Source organism: Oncorhynchus masou, chromosome 18 (genome assembly GCF_036934945.1).
Source record: "Oncorhynchus masou masou isolate Uvic2021 chromosome 18, UVic_Omas_1.1, whole genome shotgun sequence".
Taxonomy (NCBI): Eukaryota; Metazoa; Chordata; class Actinopteri; order Salmoniformes; family Salmonidae; genus Oncorhynchus; species Oncorhynchus masou.
In genome coordinates this window covers 59243203-59261683 of record NC_088229.1, presented here as the reverse complement: position 1 = coordinate 59261683, position 18481 = coordinate 59243203, and the positions used below count along the sequence as shown (strand labels likewise).

Sequence of the window (18481 nt, the reverse complement as noted above, 5' to 3'; positions counted from 1 at the left end):
AGCTTGTAGCGTCATACCCAAGAAGACTCAATGCTGTAATCGCTGCCCTCAAAACTTTAAACATCTATGGCATTGTGTTGTGTGACAAAACAGCACATTTAAGAGTGGTCTTTTATTGTCACCAGTACAAGGTTCACATGTGTAATGACCATGCTGTTTAATCAGCTTCTTCATATGCCACATCTTTCAGGTGGATGGATTATCTTGGCAAAAGATAAATGCTTAGTACAGGGATGTAAACTAATCTCTGAACAAAATGTGAGAAAAATAAGCATCTTTGTGCATATGGAACATTTCTGGGATCTTTTACTTCAGTTCATGAAACATGGGACCAACACTTTACATGTTGAGTTTATAATTTTGTTCAGTATGTAGTACTGTATGTATTGAGTATTTCTTTTTACTGCAACCGCCAACCACAGGAGGACTCAGGAGCCCGCTCTCAATAAGAGTAAACAGCCTGCTGCTGCCTGCAGCTGCTCTGCTAATCATCAGATGGGGGAGGAGAGGAGGTAGGGGGCCCACATTGGTAACTGGGGGCCCACATGGGTAACTGGGGGGCCCTGCCTTGATTGGCTAACGGATACTTCAAAAAATAAACTGCATAATAAATACACGTCTGGTCAGTAAATACACGTCTGGTCAGTGATGGAAAAAGTACACAATTCTCATACTTGAGTAAAAGTAAAGATACTTTAATAGAAAAGGACTCAAGTAAAAGTGAAAGTCACCCAGTAAAATACTACTTGAGTAAAAGCCTAAAAGTATTTGGTTTTAAATATACTTAAGTATCAAAAGTAAATGTAGTTGCTAAAATATACGTAAGTATCAAGAGTAAAAGTATGAAAAAAAAAATCCTTATATATTAAGCAAAACAGACAGCACAGTTTTGTTGTTTCTATTTATTTATGGATAGCCAGGGTCACACTACAACACTCAGACATAATTTAAAAACAAAGCATTTGTGTTTTGTGAGTCTGCCAGGTTAGTAGGGATGACCAGGGATATTCTCTTGATAAGAGTGCGAATTGGACCATTTTCTGTCCCGCTAAGCATTCAAAATGTAACGAGTACTTTTGGGTTTCAGGGAATATGTATGGAGTAAAAAGTATATAATATTCTTTGGGAATGTATTGAAGTAAAAGTAAAAGTTGTCAAAAATATAAATAGTCAAGTACAGATACCACAAAAAACTACTTCCGTAAAAATACTTTAAAGTACTACTTAAGTACTTTACACCACTGTGTCTGGTCAATTGTGAATCAGGGGCTGGGCCCAAGCATGTAGGCAAAATATATATACGACATACTTTTATTTGTATGATATATTTTTTTAAATCCAACCACATTCTTCAAAATACACCAGAGAGTATAATTTAGCAAGATAGGTTTAATAGTTTAAAAAAATAATAATACAGCTACCTGTCAAAATAAAGGAAACACCAACATAAAGCGTCTTAAAGGGATGTTTAGTCCACCACGAGCTGCCAGAACAGCTTAAATGCACCCTGCATTGATTCTACAAGTGGCCCTCAACCATGCCTTGACAATGCACCCCACAACATAACATATACTTTGCCTACAGTCGGGAAAGCAGCAGTTTGGGCAGCATGCAGGGCCAAGTACACAGCTTGTTGTGTTGTGGTCATATAATCAATAGAAGGGTTTTGGAACCTCTTACCCTGGCAATTTGACTGTTAATAAACTCATGGGTACACTAGCAATGACGCAATGGCTGCCAGTCCTGACATGAAGGGGAACTGCAATCTACGGATTATATTACTATGGTTGGTTGCAGCTGTAGGTTTGCCAATTGCAGATTTCAAAATACAATCGGAAAAACATACAGTTTGGAAAGCAAATGCGTACTGCTGAAAAGAAAAGACTAATCTGTCTGTCGACCCAATATAATTTGTTTTACCTCAACTCTCAGTTTATTGGGAACTGCAGCACTGTTTTCAAAGTAGCTCATTTTGAGATAGGCTATTGCCATGACATGAGTAGTACTCTATGAGTAGTACCCTATGAGTAGTACCCTGACTCATCATTAGGTGAGTCAGTGTGCCACTGGACATTTTATCTAGTAGCTTACTGTAGCCTACAGTGGATCTTCCTTTAAAAGTTGCGTCATACTGCAGCACATCTTGCGGGCATGTTATTTAACTGTCAGCCATTGTTGCCATTAGGGCTAGTTTGCCCACCAGAAGACATCTTTGACAAGCTAAGTTATTGAAATGACATGGAGCTGTAGTCCTAAGAGTCCTGTTTACTGTAGCTGTTTTAGCGTAAAATACTTATTGGCAAAGGATACACGTTATCCATGTCTTTTAAATACAGTCAAGCATTTTAGTTATGACATGAAATAACAAAGTGCGCCTTGAATAATGAAACAATGAATAAACTGCAACATGTCGGCGAAAGCGATTGAATTCAGAAGTGCATTTCACTGTTTTTAATTTTGACTGTACTAAAGACTTTAAAAACTTTTTTTGTTAGAACAGATTATATGGGATGGATTTTTTAGAAATGTAGTTTAATTAATTAGATTCATATTTTGGTGTTTCTATTCCAATAAAAACTCAAATGCCTTTTACAGTAACCTATGTAGCCCTCAGGGTTTCCGTTAGGAGAATATGGTGCTGTACACCGTGACCGGTCAGGAGTAGGCCTACTGTAGGTGACTGCGAGTGAAGAGTGAAGAGTAAGTGTCTGCTAGTGAAGAGCAAAATAATCCTAACATTCCACACCCTAATTGTAGGCTAACCAATACCCAAAGAGAGATTCAGTGGAAATAAAAATCAATTGATTTATTAAGACAATCCCCACGCTTGTCTCAAAGCAGCGCGAAACGGTGCTGAAAAAGTTGACCCCACCCAGGTAGGCTATTGAGAAAGGACCTTGAATAATTAAACAATGAATAAACCGCAACATGTCGGCTAAAGCAATTGAATTCAGGAATTCATTCAAAATATGTGAAACATATGTAGCAGAGGCTTTATGGCTTCACCATTCCCAAAAACATAGCCTCTACCGTGGTAGAAATATATTATTGAATTCGATAAAAAGACGAACTATTTCAAAATGCTAATATTTATTAGGCTACTGTGCAGTGTCTTTAAATACAATGCTCCACCTGTCCTCCTTTCCTACCCTCCTCCTTGATGTCCTTCTTGGCAAGAGTCTATTGTCCTGCTAATAACCCATCATGGGTTGATAGCTTCTTTTGTATTCCAATGTATTGAATGAATGTATTAATTACAGTCATCTAACATTCATTCTCAGGGTGCAAATGTTGTTTGCAGAGTTCACAACCTGCTACACTTGTGAAAAACAACTGTTTAAAAACTTGTTTCAGAATGCCTCCAGCTGTCCATCACTACCAAGAACTATATTCTAAAAATAACTACACAGCATCAACAGTGGTACAAATATGATTGAATATGATTTTTAAAAAATACTGTTTTAAATGTATATGTTTCATAGGCTACTGTGCAGTCTGGTGAAAACCAACAGGACAATGAGATGTTTACTGGAGCCTACATAGTAAAGTGCCTAATTCCTAATTCATTAATTCTATCTTTAATGCTTTTTCAGGTTGTATCAGTCATGGACAGAAACTTCTGAGACACAGTATTAATACTCGGAGGTTCACTGGTAAGCCACATTTTCCTCGGGATCCATCCCAGTTGGTATTTTGTGTCCACTTGTGGTATTTCTCTTCAGTTACACGTTGTCGTGACCTGACTTTAACATCCATCTGATGACTGTTATTTATCTAATCAACTAACTATGTTTAATTGTTACCCAATTAAATTAATAATGTAACAAATAACTAATTGGGATCTGGCGCACCACGGTACCATCTCCCGAATTAAACTCTAAAAGGTGACCTATCACGTCAATTAACAGTCAATTTATTAATCATAACCTTGTATCATATCATCATTCTGAACAGTTGTAACCTTCTTGCATCTGCAAAAACCCGAGCCTTACTTATGATTCAGTACTACACAAATTGGTTTCATTATTTATTCATTTATTTCAAACTTTGAAGACCGAGATCGAGTCATTGAAGGCAGACCTGCAGAAAGAGAAACATTCTCTGGTTCCTAGTGGACTGACAACAATATGCCTGTTCGTTACAAAAGAGATGGAGAGGGCGAGAGAGAGGGACAGAGACGCTAATGTCTTCTGTCATGTAAATGGGGTAGAATTGCATGAAATGTGTTCTTAAAAGGCAGATTCATTCCAAACCCTAACAAAAAAAGGCCCCTTGTGTGGAAATCCTAAAAATGCCTTTGCTCAACTGACTGTAGCCTATACCACATCACAAATGTTATTATGGCTTATTATAAATGGGCTTTTTCTTCAACAGTAAATTTGCCATGCATAGAATTGCATCTTGGTGCATGGATTTGTTTACAGAACATTACTGCCTATGATTTGTTAATCCGGCCCTGTAGAGGCGACATGGGCACTGGTGCCATCAGACTTTTAGCCCATATTGTTCCTAAGTTAGAACTATCAACTCTGTTCCAATTGCATCTGAAAGATGAGACTCTCAACTTGGCATAGAGACATTGACTGGAAGCTAAATATGTATTTAAATGTTTGAGTAATGTTTTAATATCTTATATATATATATATATACCAAGGTACATTTCAGGGTACATGTATCTTCATATACACCAAATTTGGTGCTTTAATCCCAATGTGCACTACTGTGTGCATTTTCAGTTTAGCTGTGTACTACTAGTATACAAAATAGATATTATATTTCATTCCTCCATATTAACACAGATATCATGGTATCATTGTGTTTTTTTGTCGGTAACTAGTTGCTTGACAAAATCCCCCAAAAATCTGATGAATCAAAAAAATTGTTTTGAAATTACATTTGAAAAGATCATTTGCCTTAAATATTTAAGTTTTGTCAACTCAGTAGATCAAGTTGAGTTGACTAAACTTAAGTTTCAATAGATACAAGTTAGCACAACTTTAAAAAATAGTACTAGTATCAATAGAACTGTAATACAATCTCTGTGACAATTAATGAGACATCAGTATAATTTTTCTGCAACGTTCAATTAACAGTTTAATCTACAGATGTAGGATCTTCATTTGAATGCCCTGTTGCAGGAGAACTTTCTTGCAATGCAGGAAATGTAAAACTGGTCATTTTGAAAAGGCTTCTGAAGTCTGTAATTTCCACTTTGAAATGTCAGACCTGATTTTCCCTTACGAAAAATGTGTCAAAAAAGTCAATGAATTATAATCCACATAATAATTCACATGTCGTGTTGTTGCAGGATCATTTTCTTGCTGTAGCAAACTGCCTCAAATTAAGATCCTACATCTGTACATCTCACAGTCACACACACAGCCAGCAAACAGGAATGTCAAATTGACATAATGAGCAGAAACATGAGCCTTCCTGTGGTTGGGGACTGACCGGGAATACAGAGGGGAGGATCTCCATATGGTTATTATATACATAGAGAACACATACACTGCCGTTCAAAAGTTTGGAGTCACTCAGAAATGCCCTTGTTTTTAAAAGAAAAGCTATTTCTTTCTCAACTTCAACAGTGAAGTGGCGACTCCGGGATGATGGCCAGTGTCTGTGTTGTTTTGTCCATCTTAATCTTTTATTTTTATTCTGAGTCTGAGATATGGCTTTTTCTTTGCAACTCTGCCTAGAAGGTCAGCATCTCGGAGTCGCCTCTTCACTGTTGACGTTGAGACTGGTGTTTTGCGGGTACTATTTAATGAAGCCGCCAGTTGAGGTCTTGTGAGGCATCTGTTTCTCAAACTAGACACTCTAACGTACTTGTCCTCTTGCTCAGTTGTGCACCGGGGCCTCCCATTCCACTTACTATTCAGGTTAGAGCCAGTTTGCACTGTTCTGTGAAGGGAGTAGTACACAGCGTTATACGAGATCTTCAGTTTCTTGGCAATTTCTTGCATGCAATAGCCTTCATTTCTCAGAACAAGAATAGACGGATGAGTTTCAGAAGAAAGGTCTTTGTTTCTGGCCATTTTGAGCCTGTAATTGAACCCACAAAGGATGATGCTCCAGATACTCAACTTGTCTGAAGAAGGCCAGTTTTATTGCTTCTTTAATCAGCACCACAGTTTTCAGCTGTGCTAACATAACTGCAAAAGGGTTTTCGAATGATCAATTAGCCTTTTAAAATGATAAACTTGGATTAGCTAACACAACGTGCCATTGGAACACAGGAGTGATGGTTGCTGATAATGAGCCTCTGTACACCTATGTAGATATTCCATACAAAAATCAGCCGTTTCCAGCTACAACAGTCATTTACAATATGAACAACGTCCACACTGTATTTCTGATCAATTTGATGTTATTTTAATGGACCAAAAATGTGCTTTTCTTACAAAAGCAAGGAAATATTGAAGTGACTCCAAACTTTTGAACGGTTGTGTATCCTCATCTAAAGCGCATTCAGGATGGAGGATCACGTGGGTCAAACATGCCAAGCGCACAAGAGTTATTCAGACGGAAAGATATTATCCCCCTGATGTCTTCGCAACCAAAGGAGAGAGGAGAGTAGAGGGGAGGAGAGAATTTCTTCATCACCATCTAATCTGAGCCAGTAGTGGCCTGTAATGTGGCTATATGAGGGAGTTTAGTCATAGACCTGTCCTGCATGCTACACTAAGCATCAGAGGCATCATGCCCATAAGGGACACATATTTGTCCTGTTTAAAATATATTATCATTTTAAAATGTATAATTCTGTAATACTACTAGCCAATTTTATGAAGTTGGCTTTAATTAGCCCAATCTCCCAACTTCATAATTAGGTACCAAGAAGCCATTTCAGGCTATCAATCAAGTTACAGTAGCTAGCTTGTCTAACTATCTTAGCAGGCATGTCTTCTGGCAAGGTTGGTAGAAATACAAGAAATATGTGTACTGAATAAGATACATTCCTTTCAATCTTTTACCCAGATTTTAGCAGAGAAGCATATTTTGTTTCTTTAAAACCATAACCACCAGTCAGGAGGATACAGACAGCTTGAGTGGTATGCTTAGATATGCAGAAAAATATACATGTTTTTTTTACATAGAATTAAGCATAATGATTATGTCTCTAGATTGCAGGAAAAAAGCTGTTTCAGGTGTTGAAAAGTGCAAAATTCTCCAATTTACGGATGAGGGGCATAGCCCCCTCCGGACCATCCCCCAGCCATCCTAACGTACCTTGTGCCCCATCAAATGTTTGGGGTGCATAACGCCCTTCCTAAGCATGAAGTACACAGAGAAATAGACTAATGTAATTATGCCCAAAAAAACAAGTTTTATTCTATATATTATATAGATGGAAGCACACAGTATGAAACAAAAACAAAATTCCCTGAAGTGTAAAGCAGAAACCAGGTTGTTTAATTGAAATATTAATGTCATGATGAAGAAGGAAGGATCATGAAAGAGAGAGAAATAAAAGATCTAGATGTAATGAAGGAAGGAACTCAAAGAAAGAACAGAAATGTCTTATTTACATAAGTAATCACACCCCTGAGTCAATACATGTTAGAATCACCTTTGGCAGCGATTACAGCTGTGAGTCTTTCTGGGTAAGTCTCTAAGAGCATTGCACACCTGGATTCTTGTATTAAATACTTGAAAGGTTGTGAAGTTGGTAGTTGATCATTGCTCGACAGCCATTTTCAAGTCTTTCCATAAATTTTCAAGGCAAAACATTAACTAGGCTACTTAGGTACATTCAATGTCATTTTGGTAAGCAGCTCCTGTGTATATTTGGCCTTGTTTTAGGTTATTGTCCTGCTGAAAGATGAATTTGTCTCCCAGTGTCTGTTGGATTGCAGACTGAAATAGGAATTTGCCTTGGCTCAGCTCTATTCCATTTCTTTCTACCCACCCCAAAAAACTCCCTAGTCCTTGCCGATGACAAGCATACCCATAACATGATGCAGCCACCACCATGCTTGAAAATATGAAGAATGGTACTCATTGATGTGTTGTGTTGTATTTGCCCCAAACATAACACTTTGTATTCAGGACAAAGTTAATTTCCTTGCTACATTTTTTCCACTTTTACTTTAGTGCCTTACTGCAAACATAATGCATGTTTTGGAATATTTTTATTCTGTACAGGCTTCCTTCTTTTCACTCTGTCATTTAGGTTAATATTATGGAGTACCTACAATGTTGTTGATCCATCTTCAGTTTTCTCCTATCAGAGCCATAAACTCTGTAACTGTTTTAAAGTAACCATTGGCATCATGGTGAAATCCCTGAGCGGTTTCCTTCCTCTCCGGTAACTGAGTTAGGAAGGACACCTGTATCTTTGAAGTGACATTTTTTTTAAACCTATCTACCAATAAGTTCACTTTCCCGCGAGGCATTGGAAAATCTCCCTGGTCTTTGTGGTTGAATCTGTGTTTGAAATTCACTGCTCGACTAAGGGACCTCACAGATGTATGTGCGAGGTACAGCGATGAGGTAGTCATTCAAAAATCATGTTAAACACTATTATTTCACACAGTGTGAGTCCATACAACTTATGTGACTTTGTAAGCAAATCCTGAACTTATTAAAGCTTGCCATAACAAAGAGGTTGAATACTTATTGATTCAATACTTTTCAGCTTTTCATTTTTTATTCATTTGTAAGAATTTCTAAAGACATAATTCCACTTTGACATTATGGGGTATTGTGTGTCGGCCAGTGATACAAAATCAAAATTTCCTCCATTTTAAATTTGGGCTGTAAGGCACTGTACCTCCAGCTTTGTCCACATAGTTGCCTTGATCTCAAAATGAGTTAATGGACCGAAGAACTCTGCATATCCATCCCCACCAACCTTGTATTAGAAAAGAGCAGTATAGAGGCTTCATGGGGTAAACGAGATTGTTGAGATTCCTGCTATATCTGCATGGCTCTATGCTTGCGTTAGATGAAGTGTACAGTACATGTACATAACGTATAAGCTCTCTGAAGAGAAACCTTTAGATTTGCGTGAGGAGATGATGAGCTATTGCCAATTTCCCTTATATTCTGAAACAGTCAAGACACTTGAGTTTGATAAGTGAAATTCCTGTGGTCACAAAGATCTCGTGCTTTGCCTCCTCCATGATTAAGTTGCTGCTCTGATGTGTTCCATCCTCCTCTCCTTCTCCAGATGTCAGTAAGTTGAATGAGCACAGAGCTCAGATCAGATTTAACAAATCATAAATCAAAACAACAAAGTTTTAGGACTTTTAGGAACTGGGGATATCAATAGCTGATCATAGTTCCTCTTTCAAAACGGTCCTCTTATTCACTGCTTATTGTTTCCTATGTACTCAGTCCATTCAACAGCAGGTTTCTAGTCCATGTGATCTTGCAGAAATTGATAAACGTGGTTGTTGAATGCAATATATAACTGTTACACGAAGAAGAAGAAAACATATGTGAACCATTCAGGGTTTCATGGATGTATGATTATCACAAATGCTGACTACGGTAATGACTGTTTTTTACCATGTGTGCGTAGAAACATGTGTATGTGACATATGCATTCAGTTGTGTTTGTGTACGTTTCCTACCCCTTGGAGCCGATGCTGGCAAGTGATGGAGCCGCCGTCCCCATCCAGGAACGCCCAGAGAGCACAAAGGGCCTCTTTCAACCACTCTTTTAACACCAATGTCCCACACCCACACTGTCATCCAGACACCCAGAACCACACAGCCTGGAATCATTATGGAATGTTCTGTTACTGTAGCCTACTTCGACAGCAGTAAAGCATTCACATGAAAACGGCACATTAAGAAAAACCTCAGAACCGAGGGGGGAAATCATGGAATGAAAAACCTAGCACCAAATCTGCCCAGAAACTGTCTCCCCTGCTGCTGTCTCAGCAAAGCTGTGTGTCACACTAACATTGCTCCCATGTCCATCGCTTGTGTTTAGCAATGAGTGGATGATATCCTGTTGGTTTTCCCTACCTCTCAAGCCAAGTACAGCATGCGACTCTGTGGCTAGACTACAAGAACACAATACCATTTTTGGGGGGGGATATGATTCACTGTGCTAAGAACAATATTTTAGTTCCAGCAGCTGCCCAGAGAGCTCAGGTGGACTACAGGCCATGTGTTTAAACAGTGTGTCTTGCCAGCCAGGAGCTTCCTAGGACTGCTCTGTGTAGGGAAGACCACTAGTGGATCTGACAGACTCCACAGTCTTATCATTTCAATCCTGAGAGAAGAGGAACAATACTATGAACCCCGATATCCCTGTACTGTACATCAATCTGAATATCATGAGAATCCCTGACATGGAATTCAAGTTAAGGAATAATTGAGTGTCCTTTAGTGAGTATCTAATGTAGAAACGCATGGTCTGCGTCGAGGTCGGTTTCAAAATGTAATGCTGTTTTGACATTGGGACACAGTACATCAGGGGTGTCGGATAATGTTTCAGTAGGGGGCACAAACCTGGTTATTTTCATCTGGACGCTGGTATTACATAAACGTACTAAGCTGTAGGTTAGCTACATAGGCCTACTGTAAATAAATCACTCATGAGTATGCATGGCAACTTACTGCGGACACTATTTGGATGAATCACAGTCACCCTCTAGGGATCAGAATTGCACATGAGCGCTTGACGTTTTAATGAGGCAAACAAGCAGCAGCACTATATCTGTGTTCAGTAGAGGGTAACGTTCACATTCTGCAACAATCCACATACAGTGATGGTGCTTATCCTTGTGGAATACTGCACCTCAGAAGTCCTAGCTCCTGTTATGACAGTATACTGTTACTATATAGCAATACATGTAATAACATGGACAGTCAAGGGTTTGGATTAACGGAATTTAGCTTAAGGGAATTTCACCACCTTTGAGTGGGGAAAAGCAGACATAACAGTACAGTAGTAGTAGAAATATAAATACTGTCAGAACTTGGTAAGTCAACTATCTTTCAACTATTATTTTAAAAGGAGCTGCCTAGTGAAAATATCACTTTTTTAAAAAGTTAATATTCTGTTAACTCATATGCAAATAATGTTGTTGACTTGTCCTATATTTGCATTTGTGGCCAATGCATAAATTGAAGAAAAAACAAAATAAAACCATCTCAAACTTATATCTCAAACATCCAGTTTCAAAATGCTTGCTATTTCCTCATAGAATATGATGTCATCTCCCTGAGGTGGATGAGCTGGCCAATCAGTGGTTTAGAAGAGGATGAGCTGGCCAATCAGTGGTCTACTTGAATGAATATCTTATGACCATTATATGCCTACACCATTCCAACACAAAAAAAGCTGCTTTTCAACCTACTTAATTACAATTTTTGTAAGGAAAACTATTTCCCTCATATTGTAAGTATTAATAATAATTTCATAGAAATCTGGAAACACTGGGTAGTTACTTCAAGTGCCAATACTGTACTCTTCAATGGTCATTCGTTGCCAACATCCAACAGATCAACATATCATACTAATGTTATTTTACATAGCTCTTTTCTCCTTTAGATAACATCTTTCATTCCATCTTTCTGTGACATAAGTAAGCACATTTTCCAATCAGGTGACAAATCATCAATATTAAGCAATACATTTTCCTTCCTTTTATGATACTGTACCATAAATTAAGTCCCAATACCTTTCTGTCATTTCAAATCATTATACACTGAGACAATGTTCTTTGCTTAGATCAATGAGTGAAGTCTTCTCTTTATGGCTGTTTCTTCCCCTCGCCCTCTGGTGTGCCCTTCCCTGCTGCAGGACTCTTAACAGCTCTGGGAGTTTTGGTAGCTTTGGGTGGCCTCTCCAACTTCACTAGTTTATCCTTTTTAACCGTTGTCTCCTCCTTCTTGAGAGTTTCTCCTAAAGACTCCTCATTATCTGACCCCTCCCCCTTGTCACCTTTGACCTTTCTCAGCTTGTGCTTGCCCTTGACTGGGGCGGAGAAAGTGAGCGAGGCCTTGTTGAACTCCAGAGGGAAAATGCCCACGTCTCCGTCGAAGCGGTTCTTGGCCACCTGGAGGGACCTCCGGCCGGGGCATGTTACCAGCTTCTTCTCCTGCAGGATGAGCACGTTGTCTGCCTCCTGGCTGGCCTGGTAGACAGGAGTTTCAAAGGTTACTTGTACCAACACATATAGGTTAAACATACATTGGTGACAATGTGTGTTGCGGTGAATCTCTTTGATTGAAAAAGAATGCGGGCCTGTGAAACTAATACATATACAGTACATGGAACTGTTTTTGGTAATGTTGTCACAAGCACCACCTATCGATCAAACATAGCGATGCGCCCAACAGAATAACAGGTGTAATGAAAGCACTCAATGCTTTAAAGAGGCAAACAAGGAAAGCTGCGTTATATTTATCTGTCTACATTTATATTGACATGATTCAGATTAGATTTAACCCTGTACTCACCTTGGCTGTTCCAAAGATGGACGCTGTCTGTAGTTCTCTGTCGTCCTCCTCTTTTCTGGGATGAATGATCAGAGTGACGTGACAGCTGCTGTTGGTGGCAAACTTCCTGAAAGCTCCGATAATGTGGTCCTGGACGGCAAACTTGTCTACAGAGAGGTTCTCCTGGCCCATCATGAACTGCAGGTTGTCAATGATCACGTGACTGATGTCATAAAGGTAGACAGCGTGTTGCATGGTGTCCAGCACAGCTCTGCAAGGGGAGAGAGGAGGAAGTTATATACAACTCAAGCTGTACAGTCATCTACAGATTGACATATCACTCAACACTTTCAGAGGACTCACTTGATGTTCTGCTGCCCATGAAAGGTCATGAAATAGAGGGGCAGGTCCTCGAACCTGTCGGCCCACGAGTCGTACTGGTCCAGGTTCTCCTCCAGCCTCTGCATGGCGAACTGGGTCAGCATGATCTTGGCCAGGCGCACGTTGTTGATCTCAAAGCTGCCCCACAGCGTGTTGACGCCCTGCATGCACAGGTCCAGGGCAAACTCACTGATGAAGGTGGTCTTGCCGCTGCCCGTGGGTCCTGGAGGGGAGAAGAAGAAAAAGGGAGGAGAGGTACATTAAAGTTAGAGCCACGATCAACATAGTCTGGTAGCAGATTGATCATTTCAGTCTAGTGTCAGGTTAAAAATCAACCCCAATTTGAAGCATATTCTACCATAACTAGCTATATACGTCTGTGTAGAACAACATGATCAAATGACAATATGTCATCCTACTATACGCTATACCTGTGAAGACTGTCAGTTCCCCTTTGCGATGACCCTTCATGATCCTGTTGAGCTCTGGAAACCTGGACCATTTCACCCCAGCCACCTGTTCCGTGTTGGCAAGCTCCCCGTAGACGTCCTCCCTGAGCTGCCTGAACGACACAATGGACTTGTGGGCGGCGGGGATGGAGGCTTTGACGATGCGGGCCAGGTTCCTGCCCTGGAACAGGGCCTCCAGAGGACAGGGCTGGAACTCCCCCGGGCGCACTAGGGAGCAGCGCTTAAGACCCAGCTTCCTGGAGAAGATCTTGGAGGCCTCCCAGGAGCGCATGTCCCCTCCCAGCCACAGGGTGACCCGCTTGAACTGCTCCAGGTAGGGCAGGAGAGCTGGGGGTAGGGTGTTAACACCCCGGGGCAGAGCCACACTGGGCAGGCCTGTGGCCTGGCTCACTGCCAGGGTATCCACCTCCTGGCCTGTCAGCACCACCTCAGAATCCATGCGTCCCACCAGAGGCAGTCCAAACAAGTTGTGATAGGAGCCAGCCTTGGGCACCGTGGCCTCGGTATAAGCCACCGTCCCGCCCTCCATGCTCTGGGCGGATAGCAGCTTGACGCCCCGCAGGCTGGAGTCCCTTCCACCAAACCAGGGGAACACCAGGCTCTTGGTGGGCTTGAATAACCTCACCGCAAACCTTTTGAGTGTGGCGTTGGAGATCTTGCTGATCTGGAACATGGTTTTGACTAGCTGTGCCTCCTCGTCAGGGAGGTCTGAGAAGGGCATGGCACTGGACCAGATCCTCTGCACCTCCCTGAGCTCCTGTTCCTTCTCCTCCCGCTCCTCCAGGCTCTCGGGGTAGCCCAGCAACACGTGAGGGCTGAGGGAGGCCTGGCCCTCCTTCTGCATCACCTCCAGGCAGTCCTGCAGGTCCTCCCAGCTCCCCTCCACCAGCGTCTCCTTGCACAGAAATTGACCTGTGGTTTTGTCAATGAACATTGTAAAACTCTCCCTCCCTGTATCCGCAGGGACACCCACAGCCGCGTCCAGGAACATGCTGGGGGCGTGCAAGCAGCTGTAGCCATCATGGAATGGGATGTCTTTAGAGCGTAGATATTGTTTGATATCGGTCACTGTAATAGGGTCGACAGGAAAGTCTAGGATAGACTTGGTATCTTTTTTGTAGCTCCTGGTACAACTGATTGGCAATGACATCCCCCATAGTTGTCCCTGAGGATAGTATGAAGGAATAGCAAATCTTGGGGTGTGTGGCTTGGTTAGGACTCTGACAAGGGAGGAAGAGAGGCATCTTTGGGGAGGCAACCTTGGGGTGCTGCGGGCTGCCACCTGCAAGAGACAGGTGGTCCCTTTCAGGAACCAGCTCATCCACATCTGTTACCTGTTCAAGACAATGGACCTGAAACATACAAAAGAAGGATTACACAACTAGCAAGGAAAAACATAGCTACGCTAATCAGTTAGCTCGCAAGCTACTAGCTACATACTGTACAGTAGGGATACCAACTACATTCAGCCGCAGCACCTTTTTCTATTGGCTGTATAGTCAGGGCCGGAACCAGGGTTTACGTTAGCCGTTAATTGCCGGCCTTTGCCAATTAAATTGGTCTGTGTGTATTTTCGTAATTCATCATGTATCTTATTTATCCAACACAACTATCACACACACACACACAAGCCTTCCACAACCATAAGACCCACTAAAATTGAATTTATTTCATCAAAATAGTTTAACCTGCTTTTTATTTGGCTTTCAAGTATCTATGAAAATTCCCTTTTTTTGTTACAAATTTAACTAGAACTATGCATAATGCACTAACTTCTTGTAGCAGGCATCTGGCTATAGAAAATTAACACTGGTCTCAACAACCTCAAGGCCTCATGTTAGTGATTAACCAGCTAATCTTTATATTTCAAGTTTAGCCAACTTGGATCTATTTGCTAGCTAGCAAAGTTGAACTGTTATGAACACACCCTTCTGCCTGTCTCCAAATGTTTGAAAAGCATGTTAGGCTGTCCACTTCAGCACTTAGCAGTCCCGTTCTGTGAGCTTGTGTTGCCTACCACTTCACTGCTGAGACGTTGTTGCTCCTAGACGTTTCCACTTCACAATAACAGCACTTACAGTTGACCGGGCAGCTCTAGCAGGACAGAAATTTGACAAACTGACGCGTTGGAAAGGTGGCATCCTATGACGGTGCCACGATGAAAGTCACTGAGCTGTTCAGTAAGGCCATTCTACTGGCAATGTTTGTCTATGGAGATCACATGGCTGTGTGCTCAGTTTTATACACCTGTCTGCAGTGGGTGTTGCTCAATTCATTAATATGTACTTTTGTATATGTAGTGTATCTCAAATGGCCGGTAAATCTACATTTTCCGGGTCACCCAGTTCGGCGCCACATTTTCCTAATGGAAACGATGGCCAGAAAATATAATTCATTTGTACAATGCAAATTGACCACAAGAAGCCCAAACAAATATAGTTAGCTAGTATTTGACAAAAATAAAATAATTTCTTGATAACATTTGTTTACAATTCCATAGCTATGTCTCTTTATGTATGCTGGAAATACTTGAGAACAGATTTCCTAAATAAAAATGGCTTTGAACTGATTTCCTGGGGATTTCTGTCTTTTGTGTTATTTACTTTGTTCAGAAAACTTGGGGCCAAATCACATCTATTTCGGACCGCCAATTGGGGAACCCTGCTGTACATTAACCACAGGGGTAGGCAACTGTTCCTGGAGGGCCGCAGGTACTGCATGATTTTGTTCCAACTGGGCACCACACTTCTGACCAACTGAGACGATTAATAAGTTAAATTACTGCCTAAATGTATCCCAACTGGTCTTCCAGGTCGGTTAAATCAATAACACGTGGCACTCCAGAACCAGGGTCACCAACCCCTGCACTAGATGCTGGTTTCCACTATATTGTAAACATTCATGGGGGGGGGTAGCTTTCTGGTCTTAATGTAAGGTTAGCCATAAGGTTTGCTGTGTGGTTAAGTTAAAATCACATGTTAAGAAGATAAATTGTATAAATTGGTGTGGTTTATGACTTAGTGGCTGTGGTAATTAGCTAACTGACGTGGGTAATTTGTGAACTAAGCCAGCTAGCAACATTTTTACAGGGGTGTCAAACTCAAGACCTAGACAACCAGGTGAGGGGAGTTCTTAACTAATCAGTAACCTTAATTCATCAATCATGTAACGTTACTTGATTGACGAAGGGAGGAGCGACATACCGCAAACACTCGGCTCTGCATGGAATGCGTTTGACACGTGATTTAAGAGGCCAAAAAAAGGAAGACAGAAGTGGACAAAAGCGAGGTTGCGGTAGCTTTAACCTTTTATATTGATATGCATCCCCGCATACATTATTTCAAACTAAACTAAAATTATAATGATGCACACCAACCTTTTCTTACATTTCTTCTTCCATGCATGCTTTTGTGGGCTTTTGTTGCGTTATAAAAATACGTCCGTGTGAAACAAAGCCATCAAACCAGTACTCTAATCGCATACATAAATCATACAAAGAGAACGCTTTGATTGTAAGTTTGTGATTAATAAATCTATTTTATATTCATATTTGATTTTTTTTTACATCGAAAATCCAACTCAAATGTATAACATGTATAAATTAATTCAACATGTATTGATTCCTGTGTTTGTCTTTCCGCCCGGACTTTTCACTTGACGGACTGCATGTTCTTCTCATGCCCGTCAAATCGTCCTTTAGCTACTTAGTCCATGGAAGTTAAACATACACGTTTTACATTCATATAGATGTCAAAGTATTTATCAATATTGCAAAATGACATCTAGAGGCACTCCGAGTCGCTTCCTACAAAGTGTTCTGCAAAACGGGGTGGGTCGGTATGTTTGTCAAATGAAGCGCATTTCCCTCATCTTCTCCAAGAATGGACAGAGCTCTCTGGGAGCCAGGTTAGTGTCATTAAGCTATCTAGCTAGCTATCTAGCCTATTGTGGTTAGTTACCATTTATTATCTAGTGTGCTTTCTATGCCTGTGATATGTGATTGTCCCACCTATTTATCTTAAGATGAATGCACTAACTGTACGTCGCTCTGGATAAGAGCATCTGCTAAATTAATAAAATGTAAATGATTATCAACAAATCCTTTCTTAGGGAATTCATCGAAGAAGGAGTGGTGGATTTTGCCCAAAAGAACCCTGGAACCGTTGTCTACGTATCTCCTCAGTCCTGCAGGATCCCTAAAATTGTTGCAGAATACTGTAAGTGTGAATTAAGTGATATTTTGTATGGAGAAATATGTTCACGTCGGTGTATTAAATATTGTTCCGCCATATCAGAATTCACTGCTACAGTAATATGAACTCGTCACATTTTTGTGGATGCATTACACAAACATTACTGTAGGTGGCGCGAGAGCCAAACCGTTCATGATCTGTCATTGAGTGTGATCCAGGATCATTGTGCAGTGAAAGCCAATGTCCGTTGTATAGAATTTTTTTTTTAAATTCATTTTTACATTACATTGTGATTATTGCAGTTTGGATATTCATGTGATGCAGATCATGTTTTATCAAAACATCCCACATCTCGAGGAATTGTGAATGTGTCTTGTGTTTTCCTGCAGTAAACGGCAATGTGAAGGAGGAAGCCATCACAAGCAAGACGTCTCAACAGATCGCAGAGTTAATAACCAAACTGACCAACCAGTCTGGCCTGGATATCATCCGTATCCGCAAGCCCATCCACACAGACAGCCCCAGCATCCAGGGCCAATGGCATCCCTTCACTAACCGACCCCTGTCCATTGGACCAATCGGACCACAGAAACAGCAGGCCAACTAAAGACTGTGAAACCTCATAATACTGGCAATATTTTTGCCTGTTATCGTCACCCTCATCAGTGGTAGAACGACTTTAAGTCAGGTGTCCATTCTCCACAGAACTGTCCAGAGCAACTCCATGGCAGACAAGCCATTGTGTTTCTGAAACACCTGAATCACCAGATATGTTATAGCAAATCTGCCCTTTTCGTTTGAATGAATTTTGCAGTAATCAGAGGCTTGTCAACTGGTATCAGTGGCGTGCATACAGAACAGTTTGTGTCCAAACCAGTATTTCAAACTGCTCACTGCAGCTGTGTTTTACGAATAGAATAAAGTGGTCAATGTTTTAGACTCAGAAGTGACTAATTTGTGATCATTTGGGAGGGGCTAATTTAAGACCCTGCGAGGCTAGGTATTTACGTGGATAATCATTTAAACTGTTCA

General features: G+C 40.8%; 2 protein-coding genes across 2 annotated transcripts; one reads left to right on the top strand and one right to left on the bottom strand.

The window, feature by feature from the left end:
* Window positions 1-10625: 10625 nt before the first annotated feature.
* twnk (twinkle mtDNA helicase) lies at window positions 10626-16677 on the bottom strand. The gene is made up of 5 exons (XM_064923968.1): window positions 16633-16677; window positions 13218-14608; window positions 12769-13009; window positions 12427-12676; window positions 10626-12101 (listed from the first exon to the last, which is right to left on the bottom strand). The coding sequence occupies exons 2-5, from the start codon at window positions 14581-14583 to the stop codon at window positions 11718-11720; spliced, it is 2241 nt and encodes a 746-aa protein (XP_064780040.1). The 5' UTR covers window positions 14584-14608; window positions 16633-16677; the 3' UTR covers window positions 10626-11717.
* Window positions 16678-16894: 217 nt separating this feature from the next.
* mrpl43 (mitochondrial ribosomal protein L43) lies at window positions 16895-18388 on the top strand. Its single transcript, XM_064923969.1, has 3 exons — window positions 16895-17162; window positions 17367-17473; window positions 17839-18388. Exons 1-3 carry the CDS (start codon window positions 17032-17034, stop codon window positions 18054-18056), a joined length of 456 nt encoding a protein of 151 aa, XP_064780041.1. The 5' UTR covers window positions 16895-17031; the 3' UTR covers window positions 18057-18388.
* Window positions 18389-18481: the final 93 nt, after the last annotated feature.